This window comes from Diorhabda carinulata, chromosome 1 (genome assembly GCF_026250575.1).
Source record: "Diorhabda carinulata isolate Delta chromosome 1, icDioCari1.1, whole genome shotgun sequence".
Taxonomy (NCBI): domain Eukaryota; kingdom Metazoa; phylum Arthropoda; class Insecta; order Coleoptera; family Chrysomelidae; genus Diorhabda; species Diorhabda carinulata.
Genome location: NC_079460.1, coordinates 29875397 through 29897599, shown reverse-complemented (window position 1 = coordinate 29897599; position 22203 = coordinate 29875397). Strand labels below are relative to the sequence as shown.

Here is a 22203-nt window from a genome sequence, read left to right as displayed (position 1 = left end):
AACTCATGCTCTCACTATTTTCTAGATTTTATTAGTTATCTTCAACTGCAACCTTTATATTGATTTGCTTTTGAAAATCATCTGTGATAAATATTGAGAAATTGATATCTTCAACATTAGTGTTTTCAAAATTTATTTTAATACAAATACTAAGTTCAATTTTCTCTTTACAGCTTCACACTACAGAATTTAATACAAATTGTGCTCTGCATGAACTCTACACATATGCTATGAAGTACAACGAGCAATTAACAGTTACCTTGGAGGAGGACGAATTCTCCCAGAAACAACGACTGGCCTACAAATTAGAGCAAGTTCACAACATAATGGCAGAATCGGGGCAGCCGTGATACTGGCCTGACCTGACGTGCCCCCCCACTGCTCCTCCTTTGTCCCCTATATTCCCTTCGGCACCTCAGGAACTGGCTTGCTGATAAAAGTTTCATGCCAAATATACATATCCATTATCAAAACAATTTTTATGTGTTATGGATTGCTGTTGTGCAATTATTGTTCAGTGTATTGTGGAGCAGTGCTCACTCAGTGACTTCAAAGTGCCTCTGGTAGATTGAGTGTGGTGCTAGCTCCAAAAATGTGTACTATATTTTTATGATAACACTAGAATAATGCTTTACTGTGCTGAAGATCAGCGTCTTAGTCTAGGCCCGTTTTCAAGAAAGCTTAGGCTGACACAGTTTCATGTACAGTACTTTTAATACACTTTATTTCTATATTAAGGGTAAAATGTACCTTATTGTATAAATTGTGTAAACAGAAGATAGAATTTTTCAGATCATCGCACAATACAGGGAAAATTTGATGAATTTTGCAAATTATGAATACCGCGCAATAAGTAAAAGACATGGTGACGCAACTTTTGCTGTTATTTTGTTTTTTTTAACATACAAATTTGAGATTATCGATATTTATGTAATTTTACGTAATTAATTTATAATTGTATATCTTATATTAGACAATGCATTTTATGCACACATTATATTTACAGGCATAATAACTACGGCTGGCAGCTTTTTAATTTTCTATTATTACGTTTTCTGAAAGATTCAAAATGTTTCTTTAAGATAGGTGTGAAAAGAAAATAAAATAATATCAAAACACTGTATTCCCTGCTTTTGCAGAGCAAGCTTCCTTGAAAACTTCCACATCGAAAATCTATCCTCAACTATCTTATGTTAAATACATCAAATATTCAATAGAAAAGAGAAGTCTTCATGAGTACTTGATTTCTAGTTTTTATTTTTAGAAACAAATTAAATCATTTAGTGATTGGCGATATAACAAGATAAGGTCAAAGCTTAGTTAAGAAAGAGTCATATTACAGATTGTCGAAAAAAGTATAAATGCTGATTCCATATCAGTTCCATAACATATACCCACATAATTGAAGTTTCAATTAATATAAAATAATGTACTTTTTCTTTTTTTTATAATTTTTTTTTTCAAGTGATTAAAAGAATGTAATGAAAAGTGTAAACAATAATTGTTCAGTCAGCGACCAATATTGTCAAAAAACGAACAAAATAATTATACATTTTATTTGGTATCAAATATTGTTTTGTATTGAGTAGGGTTTTAATTTTTTCCTCTTAAAACATCCCAATAAACTATTTTTTAATTATTTATTCATGGACCTAATACTCAGTTAATTGGCTGGTTCTCCATACCACATCTACAACGCAGATCATTCCCATTTTTGCAGTATAGGCCTTTCAACCAGTTTTGGTAATTCATAAACTTGAATATAAGGAACAGAATGTCTTAGATTTAAATGTGAATATCTAGAATTCCTATTATTTTGCTTAACAATGTCACTTGATCTCCTAAGTTTGTCATATATACATTCCATGTCCCTAATTCATCTAATTGATTGACAAGTTTTACTGATTTGCAAACATGTGGAAATAGGCAAAAATTTATCTAACTTGAGAAGTAGAAAACAGTAATATCCTGCATTATCTCTGGAAATCAAATTTCTAAAATTTAATTTTAAAAAATTATAGTATAATTATTTGGAATTTCACTATTTCATTGTTATCGAGAAAATTCAATGATAAAAATTGTAATAGTAGTCAGGTATTTGAGAAACATGTTATTGTTTCTTAGAATTGGGCTTTTAAATTTAACACCAATCCAATTGCAATGAATAGAAAGTATATTATATTATTGCAATACATTTGAACTACTTTGGTCAAAACTTTACTTTCCTTTCAAAAACCATTATTTTGCACGTTGTAGTACGGGATATTTAATTCAGCAAATTTTTAAGATTGTAAGTATATTAATTGATTGATGATTGCAAATTATGGCTTTGATTAGATCGATTAGTAATGGCAGAATTACTATTTCTCATGCATGCTTCATTGATTGCTGTAACCAGAATGATATTTTTTATAATATATACCAAAAAAAAATTTGTTGTCAACGAAAAAATAGTAAAAGAACGTAAAACGATTGTCAAATGAAGTCTGAATAATACTTTAGATACGGGAAGTCTGATTAAATACAATAAATTATAAAATTTTATATTTGAATATTCGATAAATTTTATACTGTCATTTAATAACATAGTTATTAGGGAATGGTTATTTGTAATATTTCATCAGAGTGATATTTGGATATAGGTTGAATACTAAATGTTGCTCACTTGAACATCATTTTGTATTTTGCATATGCATTTATCACATAAAAAATTTTTAATTAATGTATTCAACAAATAAATTCTAAAATTTATCTGAGAACTATGTTTTCTTACTTTGATTGAAATTATTTGTATTCCACAGTATCAAAAAATTAATCTTCCATTTATTAATTTTTAATTCTGATTTCTTTGAGTAACAACTACAAACACAAATACTATTTTGGATAAGTGGATCAGTTGGGTCTGAAGGCTGAGTTGGATACATTACAACTAAATCTATACAAAATACATTTTAGTTTATCAATCTGTGGAAAATGAAGATTCTAGTTAGTATCCAATACATTAGTTTCGAAATTGTATTAAATGACAGTATGACGTAGATTGTTTTAATGCATTTTACAGGGTTTATGTTTTATACTAGTTTATTGTTTTTATTTACAAGGAAGACCATGAAAGTATTACATAACACCTGTAAGGCATCAAAGGTGTTGAATTTATTTAATTGAGCAAGAAAATCTAACATAATTAATTGTTTAGTAATACATATTTTGTAAAAAGTTGCTGAGTGCAGTTCTAACACATTGATGTAAATATATGTATGTCTAAAAATTTAGTTATAATTTTTCAATTTCCCACTTAATTTTCAGATTTCAAAATATTTTTGTTTATTATGCAGTACCATGTTTTTTATGTGAGATTAAAATAATGTGATAATGATGATGATTACATTTTACTTTGAAAAAAAATTTTGTTGACCAAACTTGTATAGGACTTTAATCTTTTATCCATCTCCTCTGGATCCGGAACGTCAGTTTGAGACATTAGACTTCTATGGGAGGATGGAGATTCCCTCCACAACATTGCTACATAAAAGTATCCTAGATTGCAGTTTAATATATTGTTAGGCATAGTGATTATTTTTCCCAGAGTTACATAATTGGTGGTTTTATAAGATGTCCAATTTTTAGATACATCACTTCCTTAGGCAGACGATCAAACTGTCAGAATTTCACTATGAAATTTCACAAAAACATCGACTTCTTCCTTATGTAGTATTATGATCATAGTTTTTTGTCTTGTATTCTGAGCTATAAAAATACCATTTCTTTAGACTAAAAAGATTTTTTTGTACACATAACCTTAAGGTTATGTTTGAATAGAATTAATTTCCTTAGATATCTTTTGATCTGCAAACTTTTATATGAAATTAGAAAATATCGAAATAGTTTTTTAACAGTGTCAGCAGTCCCTATAAAAAATTATGAAAATCTAGTATTGGGATGATATTAGACAAGATAATTGTGTATCGAAACTAACGAGTCAACACAGGTAATTGGCACGGAAATGATAGTTTCTATCACAATAAGCACAATAAATCAAATCGACAAATTTATGTTTAGTACTTTATGATTTTCAATTTTTTAGAATGTTGATTAACAATAATTGTTTGAAAAACTGGAAATATGTCCTATGAAGAATGCAATGGCAATTGGAGCTCTTTTTGAAGATATTAACATCTATCCGTTGGACAAGTTATGTCTGAGAAGACTGAAGGATATGATTAATTTTGTAAATAATAACAATATATTTTTATCATTTAATGACCATTTACATGTATTTGCTACATATGTTGAACTATAGTAACATACTGATTTCAATATTTAATATTGATACCAATAAAATTTGTATCACAAGATATGATAGATAGTTTTATATAAATTCTTTATATTATTATAAATTTGCTAGTAGGTAAAACAATATGTAGTTCCTTCGGTTTACCATATGAAGCATTCAAATATCTTGATGTTATATGCTTATTATTTTTTATCTTAGAATTCAAGTTAGAATTTAGAGAAAAGATTTATGTTTTTTTAACAGACAATTTTACTAAATAAATTTCAATTGACTTGAAAAGCCCTTCCATTAAATAAAATTTTTGACAGTTTGACTTTTTGATATTTCTAAAAGTGATTAATAGATTCCACAGAAAATTATATATAAGGAAACAATATCTTGGATTTAAATGTGAATATCTACAATTCCTGTTATTTGATCTCCTTATATCGTCATATATAATACATTCCATTTTTTATCTCATTAGTGTTAACCTTGAAATGTTTATTTCCACTCGTAAACTGATATTTTACTTGTGTATATTAAAATAATATCATTTGTGGAAACACTCACTATCCGCTGGTTTTGTTGAATCTTCTTGGAAAAAATCTACTAATGTTGTTGGATTCCAGTTAAAAAACTATGATGGATTTTCAAATCAATCATAAACGAAGTGAACCTTTTAAAAAAACGATTAAACTAACGCTGTCATGTTCATTTGGGAAATTACAAATACTAAAGAATCTAAATGGCAAAGGGACATCTGGAAAAATTTCATTAAAATCACTGCCTATCTGTGAACTCAATGAAAATTACCTGCTTAGCTTCAGTAATGAGTGTTTATATAGAAATTATTTTATTTTCATTTTTCTTCTGTTTATAACAATTTCAAATAAATTTTAGTTTTAAAATCACTGTACTTAATAAGCCTTCGCTTGACAAATATTGGTCCTAGACTATTAGTCCATATTGTCGATATATGCTTTTTTGAAATTTGTAATATGATCGTACCTTTATACATTTAATATTTTTATATTTAGTTGAATACAATCATAAAGATTGTCTTCCGTAATGAAGGAAGCGCCAGGGTGTAGTATTTAATTGCGACCTTTCAATCATTGGATGTTTCAATCTATACATTACATACTATGCACAAGGTCGTATCAATGTTGTTAGTGTATGTGTAATAAGGCTGTGTAAATTTTCTTATTTGTAACAAAAAAATATTTTCAGTTGTCATACCTCACATTTTTCATCTAAATTGTATAGGATGAATCATGAAAAATTTTATATAAATGTGTGATTGTACATAATGGTGCGTATTTCTTTTATTAAAACTCGTTTGCTGAAAATACCTCAATCTTAGAATAAGTAGTCAATGGTTACATCAACACATACATTAGATAAAGTAGAACCTACAAGTGCGAAAAATAACTTCTTATTTTAGGAATCAGTTGCTTTAAATATCAATAAGGTTATACATAAATATTTTATTTAAAGGTGATTTCCAATTTATTGTAACACTATAAATAATTTATTACTTGCATTATATATTACACATATGTGTTATTAAAACAAGATTCCAGGGATTGACCAAAAACGGGCAGCTTACGATAGTTAAACTATGGTTTCTCAGGAATATTCGAAGAAGTTCTGAGCAAACTGATGTAGTAAAATGGAGGAAGTCCTAAGATACCCATGAGGGTTGAAGAGTTGAAATAGGGACTAATGGGCCTAAAATTATTCTTATGAAAATATTTTTCTGTTTTTAACTTATGTTATATAGAAAGGTATAATGTACAGCAGGAACGATCTCAGATAAAAATTATTAAGATCCTGAATTACTTGTAATTAGCACATAATAAATACATGCACCAATAAATAGAAAACTAAGTATATGTAAATATGTTGTAAAAGAAAAATATGCTGTACATTATTAATCAATTTGAAAGCTTTATTAAGTTTCAATATAACATACATAATACACATCATAAAATAAATCAAAATATTTGTCTCACTGAACAATCTCAATTTTCGAATTTTGGCCATTAATAATCCTTAACAACCAACTTAATATAAGAGCGATGGATTTTAATAGTAAAATTAAAACACTATATTTTATATAGATTGGAGCTATCAATTTGAATTTCTGCTATTTTTGTAAAGTTTTATAATTATTATGTATTTATAATTATTTTATAATATAATTGTTTTATTCTTTAACATTGGACGTTCCATTTTTTTTACACTACTATGCACGTGCAGCCTCACAGACCGCTATCTTTACGAGCTGGTTTCTATTTTGATGAGTGAGTATTGTATCATTTTTTGTTTTTATCCCTCAGAATAGTTACTACATGTAAATAAAAGGTGTGATTTTAACGAAAAATGTATTTATTTTAACTAACGATATAACAATCAAGGGTACTTTTCAGACTTTTTATTTTATTCTTCTTTGGCACACGAAAACTCATAGTTTTGTCGCTTGTAAAATCGAATAAAGTTGAACCAATCTCTCTGGACTTTTGTGCCTAAATTAAATTTGGTATTTCCTTTTTATTCTTTTCCAGTCCCAATACGTTAAGTTTAGACAAATCATCTACAAGTTCAATAGACGAGAACCAGTTATCTGCTGTCACGTTCTTTGTAACAGCTGTGTCAAGCGTAGCACGCATCGAGTGGGAGCAAGAAATTTTCCTTGTCAGCTGATAGTCCCCTGCCATCGTTACTTTTCCCTGAATTGAAATAACCATTATAAAAGTTTTTGTTTTTGAGAATTAGCGATAAATTTATCAAATATTCCAGAAATGGCGGACAGTTTATCAGTCTTTATTCTCTCGTTGCGATCTGCTGGGTTGTCAAAACTTAGACTGTTCAGAAGAACTAAAAATCTGGTTTCTGGCATACAGCACCCAAATATTTCACAAACTGTTCTAATCCAGCCATTTTGAAGTTAGTCCATATCGAAATTCAAAATTCAAAATGCTCAACACTATATTATATTGTGGAGATCGAACTCTTTCGGAAAGTGGATCTGTATCCCATTAACGAACCAAGAAATATCAAAAAAAACATACATCCAATTAAAGATTGGAACATTCTTGAAAAGAAAACAAATGAACGCAAAATTTTTAGAAATGGTTCACATACTAGAAACGAGAATGTTAAGAATAAAAAGACCTAAATAATTATATAAGTAAAATTTATTTTTCTATTTTATAAATTTTAATGCAATTACGATGCTGGCTGCTGGTCAATTTTTATATATTATTTTAAATTGATTTTCATAAAAAGAAACCTAAAATCAAAATAAATGATCACGAAAAAAAATATTTACATTTAAAATCCATCCTTGTTACCTGGACAACCTAATCATCCCCGAATTCATCTATGAAAAATTATTTCCAAGAGAAATCTCTCAGTTGAAAATAAATATATGGTATGTAAGTGTTGACCACCATCACGTTTTCTAATTGAGGTCAAGTATCTTTGGAGATATGTAGTCAAAGAGTTTCTTTTAACGGTCCAAATTTCTTTTTATAAAAATGTATATCTATTTAGACTAAAAGGTTTTAAGTCAGATGGGATTCATTAATTACTATATAAATTACATTCGTAAATTAATATGTATTTGTAACCTCAGATAACTTATCATTTCAGTATTTAATAATATTTATGGCTGAATTTCTATTCTCAATATAATCCAAATTATTCATCAAATTTTATTTTTGAGTATATAAAGTTTTTGCTGATTCATCCTGTATACGCCCATCTTCAGGCTGGATAAAATACAATTTGTAATTGGACTTAAGTTCTCCAAGACCAAGCAAAATGTTAAAAATAATTGTAAATCCAATGTACTTCAATATGCAAACCTAGTAGGAGCATCTGTTAGGAATGCATGAACTGAACTGTTCTCGTGGACAAATCGCAAAAAAATAAAAAACTAAATTGGATGTAGTTAACTTTTAAGGGTAAGTAACTTTTAAAGGTTCAGAGTTACGAATAGTTAAAATATTATCAATGTAACGTTGTAACTACATCCGCTTAGGGCATCTATACGATGATATTATAAAGTTGGTGTCATTATATGTGCTTTTAATCGATTAATATCTACATTTTTAATCTAAGGGCGTTGTCAACTTACGTGAGCTTCACTAGTTCAAAGCAAAAAACGACAAAATGTATACTGACAACTTTTTAAATATATGTGTAGTAAGAGTAAAATTATTTTTGTCAGTTTTCACAGTACACTATTGCTCTCATGACAAATTATTTTTAATTGAATTTAGTTAGATGGATGTGATGTAACCTGGGTGACAACAAAAACTAAATGGCAGAATATTTATGGAAATATATTTATAAAAAGTTATAAGAATATTTATCAAAATATTCAGAAATAACTACAGATATTATAGATAGTATGTAATCTATATAAAAAAGTTAATTTCTCGTCTACTTTTGACCGATGAATTGGCATTTAATATACAAGATAACATTAACCAAAAACTTTAAGTATATGTACATATCATCTTAGACAGACCTAGAATTGTTAAAAGTACACTAACTTAAATTTACTTGACTTACCAATTGCGCTAAATAATGATTAGATGTATGTTTCTTTTAATACTCCGTGATTGTAAACTTCCATCGCCTATATATTGACGTCACCTTGGTACCTATAATGTGTTGAAAATTGATATTTTTGAAATTTTTCACATCTTGGGCGTGAAAATGTATTCAAGTATTTTTTGTTAAAAACTGTATTCAAAAAATATTTAAGTGTATTATAACACTACTATTTTTAATTTAAGGTAAATTGGCGATGTCTGTGATTTGAGTGTGGAAGTCAGACAATGTCGTACCGACTATCAGAAATTGGAGAAACAGCTGTACGCAGTATCGACATTTTAACAATTTTATCGTTTATTTTTAAAATTGGTTAATAATATTCTATTTTTTTAATACTGTTTGTTTGGTTCAGGAAACGAATGTCTGCGTACAGCTATTTCCCACTTTCAACCTTTCATTCCGTACCTATTTTTTTGTCGTTAATACAAATAATTATTATTTTCAGTCTGCTAATTCTTGAAATTAAGTAAAAATTGTTGCTTTGTAATTGTCTATAATTGGCATATGTATAAAGAAAAAGTAAGTAATAACGAAAACAACTGACTTCTTGGTGAATCAGTGTATAACTTGATGTTGTACAAATGTTTTGAGTGTGACTTTCTAAGAAGTTATTTGTCCTTAAACACCAGCATCACACATGGTTGATGTTTTTTATATTTTGTGCGATTTTCTTAAAATAAACGTGTTTTTTAATTCTTGTATTTTTTTTTCCTGGAAACATTGATATGGTATCATAATGTGTTTTAAATGTAAACCTCGTTTCTAAATTCATGTGGAGCATCCTATTAATTGGTCCATAGCTGGATTGTCACATTGTATTATATTTGAAAGCAAACTTATTTTATTTTGATTACATTCTTGTTTGAATTTTTTAATTCACAAATTAAATTATGAATTTTAAATGAAATAAAAAAATACAGATTATAAATATTGATGGCTGATAAGGAATAGCTCATTAAATGAGATTTTTAAGAGAGCGTATCTGTCTACTTAAATATGAATATGATTTTTTTCAAGATAAATTTAAATTTCTTGTTCATTGGGATAAATAAATGTACATTAGAGCGTATCTTCGTACTTATATTGTATAATTAATTATGTTTTCATTGACATCCATTGTTGTTGAATTATTCTATTTTTTCAACAATCACAATTTTTCAAGATTAGTTCATACAACTAATTTCGCATCGCCTGTCAACGAACAACTTTTTACCCTTACTGTATTTGCAATGGTTTGAAAATGGCGAATTTTCAAAAAACTAGGAAAAGAGTGGCTCAATGCCATCATGTACAGGGCTATTACAATCGAGAAGAAGTGTGTGTGGCGAAACTGAACATTTCATTAAATAAGAATTTCCCTATGAGTACTTACAAAATCGATTGTCTATACTAACCTAAAAAGCATTGAGTTTGTACCTTAAAAGTGATAATGTAATTAAAGAATTAGACCATCTAATGCTTAAATTATTAAATGAATTCAGATGACATGTGAAATAAGCGCTTCTGTTTATTTAAAACCCAGAAAAAAACAGGGATAGCATTAAATACTCCAATATGGCTACTAACAACATAGGAATTGAATGGCTGGGGTCTATGGGTAGCTTAGGTGTTGGGGTTGATTTTGATAGTACAGAAAATCCAGGAACTTCTAATATGAATCAATATGAACAAATGGATAGAACAAACGCAACTTTGAAGGTTAGAACTCGAATCTGTAACGTAATTAACCAACTGTGTTTATTTGTTTTGTATGAATAGAGGTCTTTACAATGAAAAAATGTCATATGGGAATAAATTCTCTCCAGTTTTATATTTTCTGTCAATAATTGATATAATAATTTTAGTAATGCTTTGGTTACAAACACGTCTATTATAAATGTATCTCTTATTACTGAGGGAATTTTAATAATGAATATGGATGATAAAAATAACAACAGTGGTGAAGTATTGATTCACATGATAATTAGTGCGAGTACTGAGCATAAAATATTGTACACTGTTGAACTATCCTATACCATAATTTTCTGAAACAATGTTAAACCATCAACACTGAATTTACATTTTCTAAATTATTACACCTCCAACTAACTTACATATCTAAGCTAATATTATAAGTGGGATTACTTATGTTGAAATATGTTTTTTAGAGGAATCCAAAAATGGAACTGTCAAAAAATGATCTCATCAAATTGGTTACTTATTTTGAAGGAGAAATACAAGCCAGAGATATTGTGATTGCAGCTCTAAAGGTTAGTTTATAAATTGCTAGCTATTAAATTTTAAGATATCAGCACTTGTTTCTCTTATGATATATTACTACGTCTTTTTTTTCTGTTCAAGAAAACATTTCAACATAAATTAACTACAGTAGACTCTCGCTAATCTGGCAGATATCAGATCAGGGTAGTGCCGGATTAGCAAATATGCCAAATTACTGAAATAATATACAAAAATTACAAAAAAATGGTTTTATTGAAAAAACATAATAATATGTAATAATAAACAATAATAATAAAGTACAGTACTGCAATTCCAATTATAGTTTGAGTTAAAAAAAATAACTGAAGTAATCTTAACACTTGCGTAATGGTTATGTGTTGAAAGAGGTTTTTAATACAACTTTGTATTTTTAACACTTACAGTAATGATTGTCTATTCTATTGGGGTGAAAAAACCGGAAATTTTCTTTTGGTTGTTCGCTTGAAAAGGAATTTTTAATACTTTTTCTTGGAGCCTTTTAAACACAAGAATATCACTTGCGGATAATCGTTCTCCTCCACCCACTTCATTGAAGTAGAGGACGTCCATTGCGATGTCTTGGCTAACTGAGTGAACAGCAGAAACTTCGTCTTGTTTGAGTCACCTTCTTCCCTACTCATCGCTTCTTCATCTGTCATAATCTGCCCATTTTCTTCTTCCTGTCTGGTTAGCTAGCTGTCTATATCTTCTGTTGTAAAGATTTGGCTTTCGCTTTCATCAATGTTTTCCTACAATTGTGTCACGCAACTCAGTTATTTCATCATCAGGAAGCAAAACTTCTATTTCCTCTTGGCAATCTTCTTTTGGTTTATTCTTCTTTTTGTACTGCTCTAACAACGCCATGTCGGGCCATAAGTTACGCCATGAACAAACAATCACTTTTTCTGGTAGGTTTTCCCATGCCTTTGCGAGTGAAAGAACTACGTCCTTAAGGTTTGTATCTTTCAACGACTGGATTATACTGTCTTCCTTAGACAATTCTCTATACAGCAAAGCTTTTTTATACTGTGTTTTGACAGCTTGAATCACATGCTGGTCCATGGGCTGTAAGATTGGTTTAACATTCGGTGGCAAGTACAGGACTTTTCAACTTTCACTCACTAACTTTAACAGTAAAGGTACAATATGTAAGTACCATATTGAACAAAAACAACAATTATCAAAATGAAACTGTCACTGTAACATTCACGGCAAATCAAACGCTCGGCTACTGATAGGTGGAAAGGATTTTGTTACATCCGTAATGAGCGACATGTCTGAACCTGTATCCCTCTCCACACCCAGCTTATGGCGCGAAACAAAAAACGCCGGATTACTAAAAAGCCGGACTACCGCAGTGCCGGATTACCGCAGTACCGTAGAAAGAGGATATATGGTACTATATAAATACGGTGTTACATACAAAAAATTGGAAAATATGGGAAAAACATAAAGGCAGGACTTCTTTTTACTCATATCTACTCATCTAAACTTTCTTCCTATGGTCTCTCCAATTCTTTTACATGCAATATCCTCTACGTTTTTGTGTTTTTGAATTCATCTATATTAGAGGATTCCAAGAAATTAAATTATCTGATATAGAAAGCAAATCATTTGGGAGTGACTAATAATTTCAATTTAATATGTTTTCATGTCTGTATGCCTATATTAGGTCTAATCAAATAAATTATGTTTTGTTGGAGACATAGTGACTTAGTTTCCCTTAAAATATTCACATATTCACCAGTACCTAGTACATTGGTAAAAATGTATACTTTGCAAGAAATTGTAGGATTGTAACAAGAGAATAATAAATTTGCAAGAGCTAAAGATAGACTATTTAATGCTAAACCTCATGGTAGAACTGCCATAGGCATGCACAAAGTTTTCAGGAATAATAGAAAACATTGACTACAAAGAGTGGGTATTAGTCAAGCTATGAAGATTGTCCTTCTAGGGACAACGTATGTCACAAGAATAACAGTCATTATCACAACTTTCCATTTCAGGATTTGTTAAATGGACATGATATTAGTTCAAGAGGCATGATTCAAACTGACATCTAATAGTTTTTTCAATTGATGAATGACACTGCAAGAGAGTCCTGATATAATTTACAATATCTGCTCATCTGATAAATGCTAGTTTGGAGTAAATGGTTTTTTATGTTTGAATAAATAAATAGATATCTAGTGTGATATTCTAGGTGATTATATTGTTTGACCTTATTTTCTTGATGAAAATTTAGAGGGTGTCTAATCTACAATTACTTAGAGAATCTGTGATCTAGAAATTACATGAATTTTAGAAATGATGTTAATACATCAATATGAGGCACTTCCATTCCTGAGGTATGACAGTTTTTAATATGTAACATTTACTGGTTATTGTATAGGCATATGAAGTCTAATTGGATTGAATGGTTTCATCTAGGAAAATGTTTTTATTCTTTATTTGAAGTTTGAACTGTTTCGTTTTTTATTAGTAGTATTTTGCTGTTTTCCTTTTGGTTAAGAATTCAGTGATGTGTAGCTGTCAGATAATCAATCTATAATAATATAAATCAATAATATTCTTTTAATCTAACCTTATAAATTTTCTATCCATTGCTCATTTTCTTATTCAAATTATTTAAAAATGAAGCATAAAAGCTTGAAAAATGATAAACAGTGAGGTAAGATTAAAACTAATTTTTGTAAATTTGATATTATCAATCGTTAAATATTAAATATTTTAAAAGTGTGTTACTTGTTATAGTTTTCCTAGTTAAAAGACGTAATTTTACCAAGAACATCTGATAATTTGTGTTCAAGTCCTTCCAACACTTTCATATATATTTCTACTAGTTATTCCTTTTGATCGCCTTCATGAGATCTTTCAAGGGGAGTTGGTCGTTTTTAATTCCTGGTAACATACTGATTGTTCCTGATATATTAAAGAATGTACACAGGTAGCAAAAATTTGGTTCCCAAACAAGCCTTACTTAAATAAAAATACATGGGTGGTGTATATATAGAGAGTCTCTAATGTATGCTTTAGATATTATACATATTCAGAATCTATTGTTATAGGTGTGTTGAAATATATAGGGTGCTCCATTAATAAAAACAGGTGTAGATGAAATTATGAATGTATGAGGTATGAGCAAAAATATGTTCCCCTCTATATATACCCTAAATATAGTATATACGGACAATATATATTACTAAAATTTTTAGAATTATTTGATAATTATGTGTTACTTGATTTATTAAGCATATTCATTGTAGGAAAACATAGTAGTTATGTATAATTTTATATATTCATATATTTTCAGTCAGAGAGATTAAAACAGGTAGTAAATGTTGGAAGATACAGGCCTGCGGTATTATCAGATCCATATACTGCATTACTTAGAGATAGTATTGCTGATGGACCTAATGCAAAATCCCCAGTCAGTGAAAAAGAAATGGCACAGGCAGCTGAACAACAACTACAAGCATTTGGACAACTAATTTTACAACAACGCTGGGCACATCAACACATGACAAATATATTAAAAGAAGCAGAGAGTAAACATAAGAAGGTATAGTGATCATTTAAATTGTTTTCCTATATTAATATCTTCAGTAAAATAATAGTCAGTTATCTATCTGCCAGGATTTGACTATTTGAAAACTCTTTTCCATGTACCCAATAAGGAAAAATGTTTCTGTTGTCAAATTGGTAGAACTGTATTATATATTTATGCATAGTTTTAATGTCATCAGAAAATCAGTTTGTTCACAGTTTTTCATTTTGTTGAACTAAAATGAAAAAGTCCATCCATCTCAAGGTCACAGTTTTTTTGTCAACAGTATCACAGGAATTTGGAATTTGATAGTATATAGTTTATCTTAGCTTACACCACTTTTCAGAATTCAACAATGCCTATCATAATCACTTATTCCACATATACTACAAAGCATTTGAGAAATGTTTTGATGAAATTTGAGGCTGATTTTGATGAATAGTATATATTTTGATTAAGGGTACATAGTTGGAGCTCATTAAAGTTCTTGTGTTTAGAATAATTCAGTCAATATGTATTTTTCTAGGTTATACAAGAATTAGAAGAAGAAAAATGTAAGCATGAACATGACACAGCACAGGGTGATGACATCACATATGGGTTAGAAATGGAAAGGACTCGACTGAAACAAGAATTAGAGATGGAAAGAAACGCAAGAAAAAAATTAGAAAAAGAAGTAAAAAGACAAATGGAACTTGCAGAAGAAGAAAAATCAAGGCAAAAACAGATTGTTCTTCTTTTGGTTGCTGAGAGAAAGAAAATTATTGTAAAATATATTGAAGAAAGAAAAAGGAGTGAGGACTTAGCTCAGGTTAATGTTACATTTTGTTTAAAATTGTCAATGCGTTTTCCATACCATTTGTCAGATACAGTTTATACTATACTTGGGAAAAAGTAGAAAAATAGAACAAATATATTAAAACAAGCTCTTTATACAAATAACAATTTGTTATTACATAATATCATCGTGTGAGCAGAAAAACATTACAAAATAGTGCGTTCAATCGTTCTATTGGAACTTAGTTCTCATAACTTTATTTCTAATAAATTTCATATCTTATTTTCCATTTTTTATTTCACTATTTTTCTTAGTGAACTCTTGCTTCCTCTTTTAATATATATTATATTCTTGCACATTATTATTCTGTCTTGTTCTTTTTGCTATTGGTTTCCTATTTAGAGCTCAATTTGACAATTTCTACCTTTTCAACAGTTCTATATTTCTATATCAATCTTATTATCTGTTTCTTATATTTTTCTGCAAATAATGAGTACTCGTTTCCTGTCTTGTAATGTTTTTGTGCAAGTAGGTCTTATACTTGCTAACTAAGTTGTTTTTTAGTCTGATATAATTTCACAAGGTTCTTCTGCAATTTCTGTTACAATTTCTTGCCATTTATATTGGTAGCTGCTCCCAAGAATATGAAGTTATTTATTTTAGGAAACAAACTCTTGTTCATTTGTTCATTCAATATATTTGGAGTTACTTCTACCGTTATAGTACTTCTATGATTGTCCCATAATCACATATTGATTTATCGTTGCTTATCTCTAGGCCAAATTTCCTTGTTACCTTATTTGTTTTTCTTGAATTTCTCTAATTCATTATCTATTTTTGTTATCACTGCCAAATCTACTTTTTCAACTCAACAGCTTTATTACTAAATTGGTTTTGTACAATAGGATGTGAACGTGTAAATTTGAGTCATTAATAATTTATAAAAAGTTTATGGGTGCTTGATTTGGTGGTATTTGCATAGGTTTTGATTAATTGATTTATATTTTATATAAAAGCAATATTTATTGACTGCAGATTCTATCTGAGGAAAAATCTCGTATTGATTCAATGGCAGAAGGCTTAGAAGAAGAAAGTAAGAAGTCCCTTCAGATGGAAGCAGAATTGGAAAAACAATTACATATGTATGAAATCGAGAAGAAATCTCTCAGAAGTCAGTTAACAGAAAAGGAACTGAGGTTAGTTGTTTTTACTGAATTATCTGGATAACAACAATTAAAAATATGTTTTCAATAAAATTCACTTTGTTTAATTGAAATAAAACATACTGAATTTATGGGATATGGAACAAAATGCATACATTTTTCTTATACAGTGTGTTCACAAAATAATGTAACTTGCTAATATTTCGATTTGTTTTCTATAAAAAGATGTTGAATAAAAGTTTTTTAGAATAATTCTTGCCATATACATGTTGATTAGAAGTAGACAGAATGCATCATTACTCCAAAATAATCTATTAACATATTTTTATAACTTAGACACCCTGAATATATTTTCAGTTTTACATAAAGAACTGTCAGGCCCGCATAAACTGTATTCATTCTACATTTATTGAAAGAATAAATAAATCACGGTTACGTTTTTCTTATAAAATAACGGGAAAAAATAAGTTAATATTCAATTAAATTTTAAATTGTCTTTTTTTTGACAGCATACAAGTTTATTATAAAAAGCTGATACAGAATTATGTAATTACTGTTTTATTATTTTTTTATTTATCAGTATTCAATTTCTTATTTAATCTCGATTATCAGTTTTTGTGTTGTGAACAATGTTATTAGACATATTGGCTACTCTATTGTGCCTCTCTTTCGAATTCGTCTGTATTGGAAAACTTTGTTAAGTAATTTCATACAGCAACACTAAAGTGTCGCAATGCACCATCATGTTTAAACCAAATGTCATTAAAATTGTTACCAACCGCATTTTTAATTGTATAACTATTTGATAACTGCCAATAATTTCATTGGTTGGCTAGTTTAGGGTGATTGTTAGTTGGATCGAACTTTTTACTTATTTAACCTTTTTATGATTTTCGTAATAATTGTCTTGATTTTAGGTCTCTGATCTGTGAAAATCAGTTTAAAATAACTTGTACTTCGGCCTTTATATTTATATAATATTTTGATAAAGACTATTACATGTTTTTAAACTGTTTTTTTTTGGAAAGGAAACCTAAATGTTAATAAGTTAATTTGGAGTAATGTTACTTTATGTATACTTTTAACATATTTTGTAAATGTTACTTTATGAACACACTGTATAAAAACAGTATATTAAATTTAAACAGATGTTTGAATGAATGGTTCCCCTAACAATATTTAAAATAACAAAAGTAAATATTTTCAGGGATAATGTTTTAATGTCACCATTATAAGTCTTGAACAATATCTTGTTTCCATATTATCTCTTTTTGTTTCCAGTTTTCAATCATATATGATTACTATTTCAGTCGTTTTAAAAAATAAAAAATTGAATCAACTGTGGTTCAGAGTTATATGCCTGGGGATAACAACAAGAGATGTCTATTTTTTTTAAAAGAGCAATATATTAGTATAATAAATGTTCCCTAATTATTTTTGACACCTTGTATGGAAAATTATTTTCACATTCCACTTCTTTTGTTCTGCTATTTCTTTAGAGGTTCTGGAACATGTGAATTGTATGTATTCAATCTCTTTAAGATGATAGTTTTTATAAATACAATTCCAAATGTTGATAAATTTTTATATCAAGTTTGTAATTATTGGATGGTATGTTGAAAATTGCAGAACTTCTTAAGTAACAATGTTACGAACATCCTGACTTTTTTTTCATAGTGGCAAATATAAATATAATCTTATCTCAGTTTTCCTTTGTAAAATTAATTTGCATGAAAGTATTTAGATTATATATTAGAAAATGCCACAAAACATTTGAAAATATGTTATAGTTTTAAATTGTACTGAAGTGCTTTAGCAATGTGAATTTTTATATTAATTATATCAATTTATGAGATCAATGAAAGTTTTTTAAATTATTCAAGATGCCAAGAGCTCGAAGCAGAATTACAAAGACTTAAAGCAGAATTTGAAGTATTGAGAGGTAGGTCTTCCATTCCAAATGATGGTAGTGCTGCCATGATAAGCAGCGTTGCTAAAGTTGTTCAGCCTACAGCTACAGTGACTAGTGTGCCTGTTTCTGGTCCCAGTAAGTAATGGAATGTGTTGATCACAATACATTTCTATTAACTTTGTTATAATTTGCTTCACAGCTACTGGAATTGCACAGTCAGTTTTACCTGGGCAAGCCCTTCGACAAACTGCAGTAGCCCCATCTCCAAGTATTCCTTTGAAACCAACCACCACATCTCCAACGCCAATTCCAGTATCAGCGCAATCACCGTTAATGCGTACTCCGCCTAAAGTTGGCATGTTTCATGGACAATTCCAGTCTCCCAGCAACATGGCACCTCACACCCCTCCTAAAAAAAATGCAGCTGCAGCGAGAGGTGTGCCGCCTCCCATACCTCCCAATAAACCAGTGATTCCTTCCAAGGCACCTGCCACAGTTCGGAGGCCTGAGAGTGGCGAAGCCGATAAAAAAAAACCAAATGTACCTCTTAAGGATGGAGAACCTATACGACCTGGACAAGGAATAGAAATTTTGGGTCAAGAACTAGCTGATTTCCAACAAATGTTTGTCACCATGGCAACTAGCAATAATACTTAAAAATTATGTAAAACTGTTTCTACCCTATGTAGACAAACAAATATTGTTGAATTTGTGAATGCATGAAAGTTGTGATTAGCTGAAATTTTTATTTATTTTATTTAGATTAAAACTTCATTTGGAACAAATTATATTGGAATTGTATTTTTTATTCATTAGTGACAAAAGATATTAACATTTATTTTTATGAAAACAAAAGACAAGTTTTATTTAGAAAAAATGGATGAATGCACAAACTTCTAAATTTCATTTTATTATTCAAATTTAAAACTAAATTTTTCAGTTTAAGAATCATTTAATAGTTTTATTGTTAAAAGGTCACTCCACATGTAGAATCAATCTTCAGAAATTAAACAAATAGAGCAATAAAATTCACAGATAATTGATAGGTGTATTAACTACCAGCCATTTACCTGATGACAATTGTTTTTTAATTATAATGGGAATCTTAGGCCCGTATTTTTAACGAAGGTGTATTCTAAGGGTCGTGAAATTAATTAATATTTATATACCTCAAAATAATTGTATCTTTATGAAGAGAAGTTTATGGTGTGAAGAGATTTAAAATCAAAAAGATTTAGAAACAAATATATATATATATATATATATATATATATATATATATATATAACCTAACCCTATCACATTTCCTATATATTACCAGCAAATTGAAATAATCTTCATTAATAAATCCTAAACGGGACATGATCAACACTTTTGCAACGCCTAATCGTCAAGCTGTTTTCATTGTTTGTTTGTTTGTTGATATGTTAGTTTTTGTTTTTTTTGGAAAAGTTTTGGAAAAATGGAAGTTGCCATTAGAAAAAATTAATTTTTCGAAGTGTTTAGATAGCGAAATTCGGCACCATTTTCTGAACACCCTATATAAATTTTTGTCAAGGTTTTCACAGATTTTGAAAGTTGAAAATGTTATTTATCCAAATCCCAAAAATATTAGACCTGACTCACTTAAACTTAGAAATATAATTTTTTAGTGGAGGGCTGCATGTGTTCAAAAATTTCCAAAATGTGAAATAATTAAAAAATGGTGGACTTTAGGCATACGATGCCTCATATGGTTATATTGAAATTTCGCGTAGATTCCAAAAAATTAATAAAAACTATAGCATTCCGTTGAAAATAACGAAGTTTGGGTCCACTTCCGGAAAATTTTCAGAACTCTACTACACACACACAGAACTTTCCCATATGCATATCGATTCATCTCGTCGTGAAGGACCCTGTATATATATGTACATTATACATACATTATACATTATATATATATATATATATATATATATATATATATATATATATATATATATATATAATTATTACAATAATAGGAACGTAGTCAACAAATTATAAAATAGTAGATAGTAGATACTCAAACAATATTGCATAAATATTTTTAACAATATATGAAAACACCAATGGTTTTTATAAAATATTCCAAATAGGTTGAATTTTCCTTGTTTTGTTATCATCCGCTGAACTGAGGCCTTACCAAGTTTTTACATAATCATCTGGTTTAAATAATTGTTGTTGTTGCCATTCATTTTTATAAATAAAAGATTTGCTAGATTTTCAATTAATATTCTATTTCTTTGTTCATTTAAAATAATATTCATATTACTGAATCCGCGTTCACACTCTGCTGATCTGCAAGGTACAATATTTATGTATCAAATTAAGATTTCTACATTTTCAGGAATTACTTTGCCTCCAGTATCAATATAATCTCTAAACACATTGATGCATTGCATCGGTAATGTTAAATTAAATCTGGATTTCATTTTCTCCATAGCCAATTTTAATATCTGCTGGCCACTCCATTGGATCTAGTACTCGAAATTCACTTATCAATTCATTTTCAGTGTATAGTCTTCTAGTCATATTATAAATGAGGCTTACAAGGAATTGATTTCTGTTAATAATAGTATTTTTTTTATCTGTTAAAGTTAATGTTCCCAATTTCTTTTTCCTTTTTTAACGTTTTTTAGTGATTCCAAATAGCAAATAGTTCGACGGATTAGTTTGTCCGCACATACTATCGTTACACTTCTGTTCTGTAACGCTTCAGACAAGATAGAAAGTTCATACAAAACGTCATACATTAATGCCAAGTTAATTATAAACTGTTTAGACATGATATATTTTTTTAAGACCAATGTATACACTCTGATCAGTTTTTGAACGAGTTTCATCAGTTGCAGCTTGATGAAAATGTTCAGCGAGAGATTTTAAATTTTGCCAAACTGCATTAACAGTTCTGAATAGACTAGCTATCCACCTTATTCCTAAAACACGTCCTATTTTTTTAATTTCCTCTCCCAAATTTTCCGCGCATGATTCTAATTCGCGTTGAATTTTAGGAGATTGATGATAAATGGTATATAATTTATGTGAAAATGGTTAATACCATTTACTTCCGCGACAGCATCGTTAACAGAGAGCTCCAGACGATGATTTAAACAGCGCCACGTGATTATTTTTGGAAATTTATTCAATAATTTTGTAGCCACTCCTGACCTTTTTCCCAACATTACACTTGCTCCGTCACTGGTAAATGCAATTAAATTTTGTTTCAAATAATTCTCGTCGAAGCCATATTTTTCCAAATCATTTAAAAGGTATTCTGTCATGGTGGATGCTGTTTGATCGGACAATTCTATTAAATCAAAAGAAAAAGGAATCGTGGTTCGCTGATTTTATTTATTTCGAATTTTAAAAATATAATTAAAGTAGATTTTCTACTTAATGTTGTAGATTCATCAATGAGAATCGAAATCTTTTCTTTTGTTTTAATAATTTCTGAACAAATTCTTAATTTTATATTTTTGGATATGTGATTATTCATATTTATGCAGGTATATCTGGACTGTAAACCAGGTGCCAAAATTGTTCCATTTAATTCTTGCGATTGTAATAAATTATAATAATCCGAATATGGTCGGTCGTGTTTGGCTAAATAATAAGCAGTTCTAAATACTAAAG

The 22203-nt window shown here is 29.0% G+C and overlaps 2 protein-coding genes across 9 annotated transcripts in view; both read left to right on the top strand.

Annotated features, from left to right (window-relative positions):
• The window catches only part of LOC130901278 (plexin-A4), a 267727-nt gene extending 258739 nt beyond the window's left edge, over nucleotides 1–8988 (top strand). For all 8 annotated transcript variants that reach the window (XM_057812546.1, XM_057812565.1, XM_057812512.1 and 5 more), the window contains one exon: nucleotides 174–8988. In XM_057812546.1, coding sequence (XP_057668529.1) covers nucleotides 174–350 — 177 coding nt within the window. In that variant the 3' untranslated portion in view covers nucleotides 351–8988. The remainder of the gene's footprint in view (nucleotides 1–173) is intronic.
• A 1251-nt stretch (nucleotides 8989–10239) lies between these two features.
• LOC130901268 (CTTNBP2 N-terminal-like protein) lies at nucleotides 10240–19407 on the top strand. The gene is made up of 7 exons (XM_057812493.1): nucleotides 10240–10603; nucleotides 11053–11154; nucleotides 14460–14708; nucleotides 15220–15504; nucleotides 16507–16667; nucleotides 18518–18681; nucleotides 18746–19407. Exons 1-7 carry the CDS (start codon nucleotides 10460–10462, stop codon nucleotides 19201–19203), a joined length of 1563 nt encoding a protein of 520 aa, XP_057668476.1. The 5' UTR covers nucleotides 10240–10459; the 3' UTR covers nucleotides 19204–19407.
• Nucleotides 19408–22203: the final 2796 nt, after the last annotated feature.

Coding starts and splice junctions, on each gene's coding strand:
- LOC130901268 (XM_057812493.1), top strand. CDS start 10,460: ATGGCTACTAACAACATAGGAATTGAATGGCTGGGGTCTATGGGTAGC. Junction 14,709..15,219: donor CAGAGAGTAAACATAAGAAG/GTATAGTGATCA, acceptor GTATTTTTCTAG/GTTATACAAGAATTAGAAGA. Junction 16,668..18,517: donor TTAACAGAAAAGGAACTGAG/GTTAGTTGTTTT, acceptor AAATTATTCAAG/ATGCCAAGAGCTCGAAGCAG.